Source organism: Anas acuta, chromosome 7, assembly GCF_963932015.1.
Source record: "Anas acuta chromosome 7, bAnaAcu1.1, whole genome shotgun sequence".
Classification (NCBI taxonomy): domain Eukaryota; kingdom Metazoa; phylum Chordata; class Aves; order Anseriformes; family Anatidae; genus Anas; species Anas acuta.
This window is the reverse complement of record NC_088985.1, coordinates 10,784,810-10,796,881: the sequence shown is the minus strand read 5'-3', so window position 1 is coordinate 10,796,881 and position 12,072 is coordinate 10,784,810. Positions and strand designations below refer to the sequence as shown.

Here is a 12,072-nt window from a genome sequence, read left to right as displayed (position 1 = left end):
ACCCATTCTGAGAAGCAAAGAGTTTAAACATGATATTCAGCAACCTTCCTTTAGCTGTTGAGGAGATATCAATCATTTTTAATTTATTCAGGACATTATCAAATACGTTGTACTTATAAACTGAACAAATAGGCAGTTCCTTAATTTTTTAACATGAAGAAATTATTCTGGAGGAAGGCCATCGAGCTGAGCATTTATTTAGGACAAAGCCTTTAACAGAAAATGCAGCTAAAATGGCTAGTGCACAATGAATAGAAAAACACCAGACGCTGTGGTGTTCACATCACATCTGTGGTTTTCAAGCCTAAAGGAACAAACCAAAGATAGGTAGAGTGAATGATTCAGAAACATCAGCCTGACAGAAGGAAGGTGAAGAATACCAGTCTTTGATCTTTGAGCACAGTATTTCAGTGTTTAGAACCCACCTTTGCCCCAGGCTATTATAAACATATGTTAGGTTACCAAAAAAAAATAATAAATAAACCTCAAAATCTCTCTGTGCTTCTTTTTTTCAGGTTCCTAATCCACCCATCAACAGGTATAATTTACACCCAGCCCTGGGCTGTATTAGATGCTGAAGTGAACTCTAAGTATAATTTCTATGTGAAAGCAGAGGACACAGATGGGAAGTACAGCCTGGCTGAAGTGTTCATCACTGTGCTAGATGTCAATGATCACTCTCCAGAGTTCAATGAAAACATCCAGGAAAAGACGATGATCATCGGGTCACCGGTGAAGATAGAGGTGAGAAACAACACAGCGTGTCACAAAGCAGAGTGCTTTGGAAAAGCCCCAGCTATGCAGTTTATTGCTCAGGGAACACGATGAATGCCTGAAAGTTGGCTTTTCCTGAGGCTTTATTCTGCACATCCATTTGTACGTAAAAAATGGATTAAAGCATGGAATAGTAGTATTTACAGACTGCTGAGAAAGAGAAATAAATTCTATAGGCAGAAGATAAAGTTCCGTTACAGTATTTGAACCATTAGCTGGTGGAGGATTCTGGATTATACAGTGATCATAAGAAGCCCAAGCACGATGAATGAATGAAAGTACAGGGTTTTGAATGCTTAACCTTCCTGCCATGCCATTGTGCTCAACCACAAAACTTCATTCCCTTCACTTTGTAGAACTATATATAGTGATCCAGTGCAGAACAGGAGGTTAAAAAACGTTGCAATAGCAATTTGCAGGCAAAGGAGCAGAACATCCGATGTTACACATATTTGAATGCATATTGTCAAGCCTGATTATGCAACACCCAACACTAGCAGAATAAATACCACAGCAAAAAACTTAAGGCAGCTATAGCTTAGTTAGTGTGGAGCTAATCCCATTGTTCTCTATTAATTTCAACATTTGTCCCCGCTGTTGTGGGAGAAAGTCCCTAGTGATAGGCCGTTTACGGTCTCCAGATAGGTTATGATTCTGCTTTTCATCTTCTTCCCTTTAATCTTGAATAGAAATCATTTATACAAAAAGAACTCTAGCCCTGCTATTTGTCATTAGAAAATGGTGCATAGCTGGTACTAGGAAAGGGGAGTTTGTTTCCAAGACTAAACAAAAACAGTCAGTAAAAATTACCACATGGATGTTGTCAGAAGTGAATGCTCAGAAACTTTTAGTTTTGTCTTCAGGCAAAGCAATAACATCTTTGTTCTTTACGTTTCCCCAACCAGGCTATAGATCAAGATGCAGAAGAACCCAACAACATTGTTGATTATTCCATCATGCAAGCAGACCCAGCCAACGTGTTTGATATAGACCAAAGCACTGGGGAAATCAAGCTGAAATCCTATATCCGTTCTCTGGACATCATCCACAACATTACAAAGAACAAGGACTGTATATGGTCAGTGGTGGTGCAGGCCAAAGACCGAGGCTCCCCTTCCTTCAGTACCACAGCAGTTCTGAAGATCGATATCACAGAGGAGGTAAGCAAATATTTTAGAAAAATCCTAAACAGTGCTGGGATGATTCTTGATCAAGAACAACTATCAGAGTACTTTGGGGCTGACCCAATGTTAAACTCTATCATTAAAAGCATTATCAAAATGCATCTTAAACACACCCACAGGGCATCAACCACCTCTCTAGGAAACCTGTTCCCACATCCAACTGCCCTCTTGGTAAACAAGTTTTTCTAAATGTCTAGTCTGAACCTCTGCTACGCAGCCTTGAGCCATTCACTTGCATCTTCCCAGTAGATACCAGGTAGAAAAGATGAGCACCTCCCTCTCCCCACTTCCCCTCTTCAGGAAGTTATAGAGAGCAATGAGGTCACCCCTCGACCTTCTCTTCTCTAAGTTTAACAAACCCAGTGTCCTCAGCTGCTCCTCGCAGGACATGCCTTGCAGACCTTTAATGATGAGTTTCTTGCATTTTATTGTTGGAGACAGATATGAATTAAGGACTATAGGCTCCCGAGAGTAGAGGTAAATCTCTGATCTTTTGTTTACATTCAGGAGAAAACAATCTTTTTTTTCCCCCTTGCCAAAATTTAATAGAAAGTAACTGGGGCCAGAGTGAACTATATTAGACCTTTTTTTGCAAGTCAAATGAGTGACATAGGAAAAGTGAGCAAACTTTATCAAAGTGCTTTAAGTAAATAGAAATTTGGATGTGAGTTTAATAATTGCAGTATTATTAGCAGACAAAAGACCACCCTAAAAGATAGCAAACATATGTTGAGAGTGTCCTGGTAGTCCAACTTCTTCATCCACCAAAGGACAGGCAGCAATTTACGAGCAGAGCATGCTTGTGTGATTTTTATTTATCGTAACTGCCATGCTATGCCTTTAAGTAGGTACCAGCAGGAAGGAAATGGCCTTTAATGTAGATGAGAAACACATCATTAGCGTGACGGTCTCTGGACCAGATGCGTACTGGGCAAAGATGCAAATCTCTTCCTGCAGACAGCAGCTGGCTTTCTCTCTTTTTTTCTCTTTCTCTCTCTTTTTTTTTTTTTGTTCTTTTTTTTTCTCTTTCTCCAATGGAAACCATAAGTCTTGGTGGGTTTTATGCAACAAATAAGAATCTCTACTCGCAGCCAACAGCAGGAAAGCCCACCCTCACTGCCTGCCTTCCAGGCTCGCCCTGCACCATAAGTGGCTCACAAGGGGCACCAGGTGGCCTCAGGCACTATCCCCAGCTGTTGGCCCCAGAGTGCAGGTGAGATGGAAATGGAGGTTCCCCGTATCCCCCAGCTCTCCCTCCCCTCTCCGGGGTACACAGACGAGCTGTTTACCAATCTGTTAGTGTGTGGGGCTAGGGCTGAGGGGTGTCAAGGAGAGTGGGAGTACCCACACTTCCTCTGCTGGGGGAGTTATGTCCCTGAACCGGGGCTTCCTCCTTCTATGCGGGCTGATGAAGGATATCTAGAAGAAAAAAAAAAAGAGCACCTGGTGCATTGGGATGAAGAGTTTCTTGGATTTCCTTCTAGTGTGTGAAGTAACATAAGCACATGATGAAAAGAAGTTGTCTTCTCCATCTCTCTGCTCCTTTTTGTCCTGGGTGTGCATGAAGTGAGGGAGCTCCTCCTTAATAAAGTGTAAAGGGGAAACAGAAAGGGCTCTGAAGACCTGGATTCTTCTCAGACACAGCTATTCCTTCTTCCCATGCTCTTCTCCCTGCCAAGTCCTAGCACGTATGCTGAAATAGCAAAAGCATCCTCTCTGCACTTGAGTATGTCTCTTCAGCAGGACCTGCAGCACTAATCTCACGTCACGTCCTCTGTAAGCTTCTGCACAATTCTCCACTACTTCTTTCATTGCTTGTAATGATTTGCGTTGTGGTTTTTTTTGTTTGTTTGTTTTACCCAAGAGCATCACACCTCCTTGAAAAAGCACTCAGGTTCCAGCTTCAGTGTGGGTGAGTTACCGTGGTGGTGCAGGAAGCTCTTGCTTGTTCCCAGTGTCCCAGGCACAACAGCCACTGCTAGCAGTCTGTGCAGGAAGCAGTCTCTTGGTAGAGGCACGTTGTGTGCGCTCTTTTTCCCTCCCTCTCTCTGACTGTTAGGAATCTACATGTCATCCTTCGTGCTCCAGCTGCACAAAGTCTCTCTTAGTTAGCTGTTTGGTGGGTATTTATGTATTACTGATTTTGGATAAGGAAGGTATTTTTGAATGCATCCTCCAGAGGTTTCCTGCAGTGTTAATCACACCAAGTAATTAAACAGGCATATTTTCTGATTAACATTTACCACTGCAATTAGCGCGAGGCTGTGCCCTTCGAGATAGATGCCTTGTGGCTAAGTTCAGCAGTATTGCACATCAAAAGGACCTTTTGCTGTTGGAACAATACAGCAATAAAAAATTCCAGAGGCCTTTTAATTTAACCGAGTCTGTTTTTATGGAAATTGGTATTGAATGGCATCTGTTAATCTCCTATCCTTTCTCAACAGAGTAAGAAGCATATGCTGAAAAAGCCATGCTTTTTGCACCCTAATGTCACTCAAAAAATCTATTCCTGCTGCCCGCAATTTTCACTGGTAGCTGATCCCCCAGTCCTGATCCTGAGGGTTGGCCTGATGGGGGATCCCCCTGCCTCCTCGTGACTCCGCTGAGGTCCTGCTAGGATACGGGGGCGTTTATTTACAGCTCTTCACAGCCCAGAGCTTTAGTCCACATTTAGAGAGTATAATCTGTGACACCTTTGGTTCTTAATAGCTTTGGCCACTGATTTAGACTTCTAAATATACCTGATGAGTACATTCCCCTGATTTAAAGGTTCAACAAACTCACAGAAGGTGTATTTCCTTCTCTCTTTTACACACTCTGCAACCATCCCTGCAACAAGGCTAGGTCTAATCTGAGGCAAAACCCAAGAAATGCTAAAAACGTGGAAGTGGGCTCGTCACAACCAGTGGTTCGTTTTACAGATGCACTTGCTGAAGTTGACACAACCTGATTTGTCTATAATCCGTGATAGCTTGGGCTCTTAACAGCTTCGCCTGCTTACTGAGACTTCTAAATATAGCTGAGGAGCCTTAGCTGCTCCCATGCTTAAACAGCTCAGCCACACACTCCTGTTGGGTCCAACTTCGGGACGATGCACTGCCCACTCGTTCTGCATGCTGCAGCCCACGCGCTATGAAAGGCTCTTGAGAAGCTGCCAGGAGGTGTGGATGTCTGCACGCTGCAGGCTGTTGTGGCAGAAGAGTAAAAAGTGAAGGAAGGAAGTCACCCTTTCAGTAGCAAAAGGAGACACGAGCATCTTCTTTGGTAAACTTGGGGTTTTGAGGAGAAAGCCACTGTGGAGGAAGGATGGTGAGAATAAGACCCATGTCACAGAGTCATACCTGTCCTGAAGCTGCACAGTGCTGAGTCCATGAAACCAGCTTCAAAGGCACGTGTCAGTGTTGGAGACCGGCCCCTCAAAAGCTGGCAAGTCCCAGGGGTGCAGAGCCGGGCACCTCGGCACGCTGAGGGACGCTGGCTGAGGAGCTTCCCTGCAGGGGACAGATGGCTGCAAGGCTTCTGCATGAGAAGCCCAGGACCATGCGTGTGTTAAATGATGAATAGCTCATGGTGTGTTTTATTCCAAATGGTTGCTTTAATCTCTTTAATTGCATTCTTGTCCCAGGATTGGACATCCCCTTTCTCAAAGCTGATACACAGCTTAGCTACTTCCAAACTTCTGCCACAGTTCTGAACTGTCTGCCAACCTTTCACTGGTTCTCATTATAGCTGTGAAATCGCAGCAGAAGAACCATCAGAACATTATCTGTTGTGAGCAGTGGTATTTTTAACTCCTCTGATGGCTGTTGTGAAACAGAGCATTTCCTCCGTGTTTAGGCCCAGAAATATGACAGTGTTTCCCATTACAGCTTTAATTTCATTGTGCATCTGCCATTGTTTAATCTGTTCAAGAAAAATCAGCACTTTCCAAAATGCAACGTCCCTCCTAGGGAAAAAATACTGGCTACATAAATTACCAAGCAGCGCTATTTGATGGCCCAGTTCTGACGCACTGCTGGTAACGGTGCAGTGCCTTGGAGGTGCGTTGGTTGTGCAGGGAAGTGCTCAGAGACGAGGTACTTAAACTTCAGTGTCCAAATGCTCCCACACTTTGACTGTAAGAGGGTGCTCAAACCTCTCTCAGACCTGGACTCTGCGTTACCTGACTGGGTCACGGGGATGACACAGGATATCGAAGCTTTTTGGTGACAAATGCACTTACCATAAGCCTGTCTGCAGGACAGCTAAGATGATGACGTTCCAGGCTTGTTTTGCAAATCACTCTTCCCATTTATCCTGCGAATGTCATGCCCACAACAAACAGCAATTTTACCACTGTATGCTTACAAAATGCCGCATGTTTTTATGCAAACATCACTGAGCAGTTCTCATTCAAGGCTTATTCTAGGCCACACTTGTATAGTAGCATCCCAGTAATTAGAACATAGGCTGAACCAGCTAACTATTAATGGGTTTAGCTTCAGTATTAATCATCTCTTCATACCTGGAAGCTCTGAACAAGTGTCAAACTTAGTGAGATGAAGGGCAGTTGAATGAAACTGTGTTCTGAAACTCACCGTATGATCTTCATCAGTTCTCGAACCTGGAACCGTTGTACACTGACAACATGGGACACGTACTTCTGTCTAATCTCATTTATTCAAGATTTGCAAATAGCTAGTCAAATAATTATTACTGATCTATATAGCATCATCTTAAGTATATGTCATCTTTCTCATGTCAGTTCTATATTATGTAGCCGTCTGTGGCACGCTACAGAATAGATCTCGACAACACTCATAAGTGGACTCATTTCAGGTCATGTACTACTTAGCAGGGTTTGTCTGACACTTAATTCATCAGATTTTCACATGAAGTTAAGGTAAGCTAGGATAGAATTTCTGCCATCTGACGGAATTTAAGTACACAATATCTATGTAATGCACAACAGCAAAGCTGATGTTGAATCCAAGCTCTGACAGTCGTGGGCTGCTTTGCTTTTTCTAGCTCAGGTCTGTTGCTCATTGAATAATGGGAAAACTTTGCACAACAACAACAAAAAAGAAAATTGGTCCCTACTGGTAAGGTAAAGTGGTCCATGACTTCCAATAGCATGTATTTGCCCATTTGTCTTTGCCAATAGGAAACATTCAGATTATGGGAACAACGGTCTTGGATAATGTGCCTGAGGTAGGTTGTGAAAATACAGAAGTGAAGACACTCAGCTCCCTTTATTTTCCATGCTATCTGTTCCATAAGCGTCTCACCCTAGCTCCCTAGTTGTATATATAACAGATACTCACCTCTTTCAAATACAACCATGCATGGGTTGACCGTTTCTCTTATTTTTGACATTTCCAGATCAAGTCCAGGGTAAAATCCTATATTTTAGGCCTCAAGAAGCGTCCATGGACGATATTTGGAATTTGCATGAGTGGCGTCCTTTCCACCATTTCTGTAACAATGGTGATCTCCACCATCATATACTGGAAAAGTGTGAAAAGATCCAAGCTCCACCCGCAGGGCAAAATCCGCAAAATTATACGGGGACCTCCGAGACGCACAGTGTGCTAAGCTGCAAAGTGAACTGGTCATTCATTTGTCCTTAATATGCCATATGTAGCTTACGTCACTGCTTATTTTTCTTATTTCTGAAAACAAAGCTCTTTAGCTCTAATCATGTCCCTTACCTCAAAGAGTTTTGTTATGTCTGTAAAAGAGTACTTGAAAACAGAATGCAGCACGTACCTGCTAACTACTCATTTGTACACTGTAATTTTATAAAGCGTAGTTTTCTCATAATCTTTTAAATGCCATTTTCACTAATGGTCCTATAAACTGCATCACCGTATCACCTGCGGCTGTTTTCAAAAGATCATTTTCTACTCATAAACTTCTGTTTGGGTTCAACGCTATTATTCCTAGGAAATTATTTCTGACATATAGTACAACAATACAGCTGCAGATCCCAGAGCCAATTATTTTCTTGCTCAGTTCTTGCAAGTTAAACAAACACTGTGGTGATAAGCAGGAATCTGCCCTAATTTGGCAGTAATACTCCTGTAAGCTTTTGTGTTTGACCACCATCCTTCTCTCAACACTGCAGCGCTTGCCCAGTCTCCTGCTCCAAATTGTGCAAAGCTGGACTGGCTCTTTGACTCTCACTTTTCTTTAGAGACAACTTCCAGTAGTGGCCCCTGCTTGTCACATATTTTGGACAAATGAAATTTCTAGGTCACTGTCTGTCCCACAGAGTAAGTCATGTGTTTTCTTTGTACTCTTTTACAGACTCTTCACAAAGGGCCTATGGCCGCCTTTTTGATGCAAACTAAAGATAACCCCATGAAAGCCTTAGGAGTGCTAGCTGGTGTCATGGGCATCATGGTGCTGATAACTATCATGATCTCTACTGCCATGTTCTGGCGCAATAAGCGCTCCAACAAAATCATGCCGGTAAGAAGGATCATAAAAAAGAGGCAGCCCCAGCCGTCCCGCACGGTCAGGATGGAGTGGCTGAAGTTCAAGAGGCCCAGCAATGCCGCGGAGAAGTTTGTCGTCGAGGATGATGCACAGAGCCTGCAGAACGAGAACAGCAACAACAACGTCCAGGTTGCCCCCGTGCCACCAGCCGCCCCTGTGCCCCCGCCACCTCCTGCCCTGGCTTCCAGCGGGGACGCCCCAGGGTGGCGGGTGCCAACCGTGTCCGGCTCCCTCACCCCCAAGTTCATCAACAAACAGCTGAAGAAGCGAGGTCACAGCAGTGCCCACAACGCCCTGGTGTCAGAGCTCAAAATGAGGTTTGAGAAGAGGAATGCGGCTATCGGTGAGCCCCACATCTAGGCGCTCTCGGCAGCCCCAGAGACTGCGCCTTGTGGCTGTGCGTGGATATATTACGTGCCGTGGTCCTCCCTGTGTCTGTCAGCACCCTGTGAACTGAGAGCAGCTTCTTGCTCCGATAGTCCCCCTCACCTCCTGAAAGTATTACATGCTACGAAGTTGCCCCACCTGTACCAAACGCTGTGGTCCATGCCCAGCTAGGACTGCACTTCCTTTGTGTCGTGTCCCAGTGCTGGTTCCACCCTGCAGCTGTCTGATGGGTGCTCAGTACTATGCCCCTGCGCTAGGCAGTCTCCCCAAGCGACCAGCAGCTCAGCTTGCCCCAGTTTGGGAAGCCCTTAGCTGGAGTCCTGCTCTGCATCAAGGTGCTCTGCAGCCGAGGCGCTGGCAGATGCCACTTCTCGTCTGGTCCAGCACGGGGGTCTGAGGTGTCCGAAAACCCCCCTCAATTCCCAGGCCCAGTGTTGAAGATGCTGGTCTGGCTGTGGCACTAGGGTTGGTGTGCGGGGCTCCTGGAGCAGCGGCACGGCACGCTGGGAGGGAGCTGCATGTAGCTGGTGCCTGCTGCCCTTGGGGCGCGAAGTGCAGGGTAGCAGCTGGCAGAACGATGTGCTGACGGCCTTGGTACCCCTCATCCTGCAGGTAAGCGGGCAGGCTTGGAGAAGTTCTTCATTTTCCTGCCGTTTATGCTGGATTCTGCCGGAGCACATTGGCATGATGCTGCGCTTCGCTTCCACCCTGGACTTGCCTGCTAATCAGGGGAAGGGAGGACCAGCCAGGCCAGGATGCAAGCACAGAAATTCAGTAGCAGCACTCACTCAATACTGCCTCCTTCCGACTCTGCATCCCCTAATGAGAGGCAGGCCAGCAGGAGGACTTGATTAAAGCAGCAGGGAAGATAAGGTAAAGGCGAGAGAAAAATGATAAGTGAAAAATAGAGACAAGTGCTGGAAAGTCACATATGTCGGTCAGGAATGTGTCTGGAAAGATTACTTGTTTTTTTTTTTATGCTGCTAGCAGGAGGTGTCGGGGAATGTATTTCATCACCTCTCCTGGCTTGCTCCAGGGACTGGTGAGTGCAAAAGGAAGTTTCCATAAAATATTCTGGCTTGTCCTAGTAGCATTTTTGACTGAATTATGCAACAGCTAACTGGAAAGGGTGTGGGGAGGATGACAATTTTTTCCTGTTAGGTGACAGTAAAAAGGCACTGAAGGCAGAGCAGATTTTTTTACTGGCCCTCCCCACAGTTTCTCTCTCGTGTTTGTTTCTGAGGAGCTGTTTTTCAGCTGGGCCTGGCTGTTTCCTGTCACCTGGGGAGAAGGCAGCATGCACTGGCCTAGCTGGGGAGCAGCGCCCTATGCCCAAGCCCTGACCCCGTAAGGCAGCTGTGCTGGCTGCCGTGGGTTTGCTGTTGTGGATGGACACCATGAGCATCAGGATGGGGAGCAAACCCTAAGTGACAGGCTGCTGTGTTCATTCGAGGCTGCTTTTTGTCATTTCAGCTGGACCAGCGGACCTGCTCCTCTGGGGCTCCTCTTCCTTCACCCCATTAGCTGGTCTTATTCCCTTCAGCCAGACCAGGGTTTCATCACCTTAGCAGATAGCTGGTTCAATGAGCCATCACCAACAGAGAGAAAAATCCTCTATTTTTTAACTTCCATTTACTCCACCCAGCAGCCAGAGGGTGACCGTGGTTCTTGTCACCCACGGGCTGAGCCAGGAGCTGCAGCTGAGAGGGGCCGCAGGGCCTGGTGCTGCCCCGAGTTTGCTGCATAAGCTGGCACCAGCCCTGGTGGTGCCGGGCTTCGGGCCATGCCCGTGCGCTGGGTCTCCTCGCAGCGCGAGCCACCGGGCCCAGCTCTCCAGGCACGCAGTGCGTCAGGACTCAGCCCCCTCTCTGCGCAGGTCAGGGACTGCGGGCTGCAGAGCAGCAAGGAGCAGCAGTCTGCTGGGTGTGGGGAGCAACACACATAAAATGCACACTTGAACGTTTCTCTGAGGTGGCCCCTTGGTATGGGACTGCACGAGGAGCTGCATGAGGGGCCGTGCAGCTGTAGAGCTGTTGGTAAGGACAGCGCAGTCTGAGGGCCGTGCCCTGAACCAGGCAGAGGCTTCACAGGGAGCAGAGGCAGTGGCAGGGGGGTGATGAGTGCCCAGCATGGAGGGGCGTGGCAGCATGGCAGCCCTTGTTGGTGCCGATGGCTCCTTTTCCACCAGGTCTTTCATTTTCTACACCCTTTTCTCGCCTTCCCTCAGGGCCCGTTGCTTACCCCTGCTGCTGGCTCCCAGGCCGTTGCATTGTGCACTGCGTCCACCTCATCCTCTGGCCCTGAGCCATTTGGAGGGAGGGGACACGCAGCCCTGTCACCGCCGTTCAGCCTCGGTCCCACTCCCACGGCCCCACAGGCTCCTTTCACTGGCTGTGTCTCCTGCAGGCTCTGCAATGTTTCATGGGGCACCAAAGGCTTGTGATCTATTCCCCATACTACTGTTTTCCTGATGTCGTGTTGAAGCCAGTATTCAGTGGTCATTCTCAGATGAGGAAAGCCTGTAAAGACCATTCAATTAAGTGAGATTTAGCAGGAATTACAGGCTTAGTGTTAGAGATTATATTTAAGAGGGAATAAAGTTGTTTTATTACTATGTTGTGAGACTTTTCCAGTTACTTTGTACTTCAACTTCAGAGGGTTTTTTTTATAAATTAAAAAAAAAATTACAAATGATTCTTCTCGTGGTGTATTTTTGCTGGCAGAGATGCCTTTTTGATTGCTTGCTGTGTGACCACTGCCAGGACGGCAGAAATGCCCAGCACCCGACTGTGGCACAGCCCTGGGGCAGGCACGCTACTCACCCAGCAGCAGGTTTTGGTTCGATGCCAGCACTCACCGGACATGCAATAGAGTACTCACATCCTGCGCGTGGTCATCAGAGGTTTTGTTCTTCCCTGGCCATGTCCTCGCTGTGATTCAGCCTCCTTGCTTCTCCCTCCCTGTCGTGTGCAGCCCCGGTCTGCCCCCAGACCATCCCCGCAGCAGCCGCGGTTCCTTGCCGCCTCCGACCGGCTCAGGAAGCTGGAGTGCCCTCCTTCCTGCAGGGCACTGTGAAACGATTCATCATCTGAACCAGGGGCTGAGAAATCAGGCTGCAGTGGTGGGAAATAATCAGCCTGCCTCATTTTTGACTTTCCATGTCTCACTCTTGTTTAGATAGGGAGCCCCACTCATTTACGGTGAGCTTGTGTTAGGACGGTTGTTAGGAAGGTTTTATTTGACTTCT

The 12,072-nt window shown here is 46.8% G+C and overlaps 1 protein-coding gene across 3 annotated transcripts in view; it reads left to right on the top strand.

Moving 5' to 3' along the window:
* Nucleotides 1-12,045, top strand: part of CDHR1 (cadherin related family member 1) — a 47,301-nt gene extending 35,256 nt beyond the window's left edge. Inside the window, exons 14-16 of one of the 3 annotated variants that reach the window (XM_068687983.1) lie at nt 516-744; nt 1,680-1,934; nt 8,247-12,045. In XM_068687983.1, the coding sequence (XP_068544084.1) occupies nt 516-744; nt 1,680-1,934; nt 8,247-8,798 (1,036 nt within the window). In that variant the 3' untranslated portion in view covers nt 8,799-12,045. The other 2 variants (XM_068687982.1, XM_068687984.1) reach the window with 2 other exon arrangements.
* The last annotated feature ends 27 nt before the right edge of the window (nt 12,046-12,072 follow it).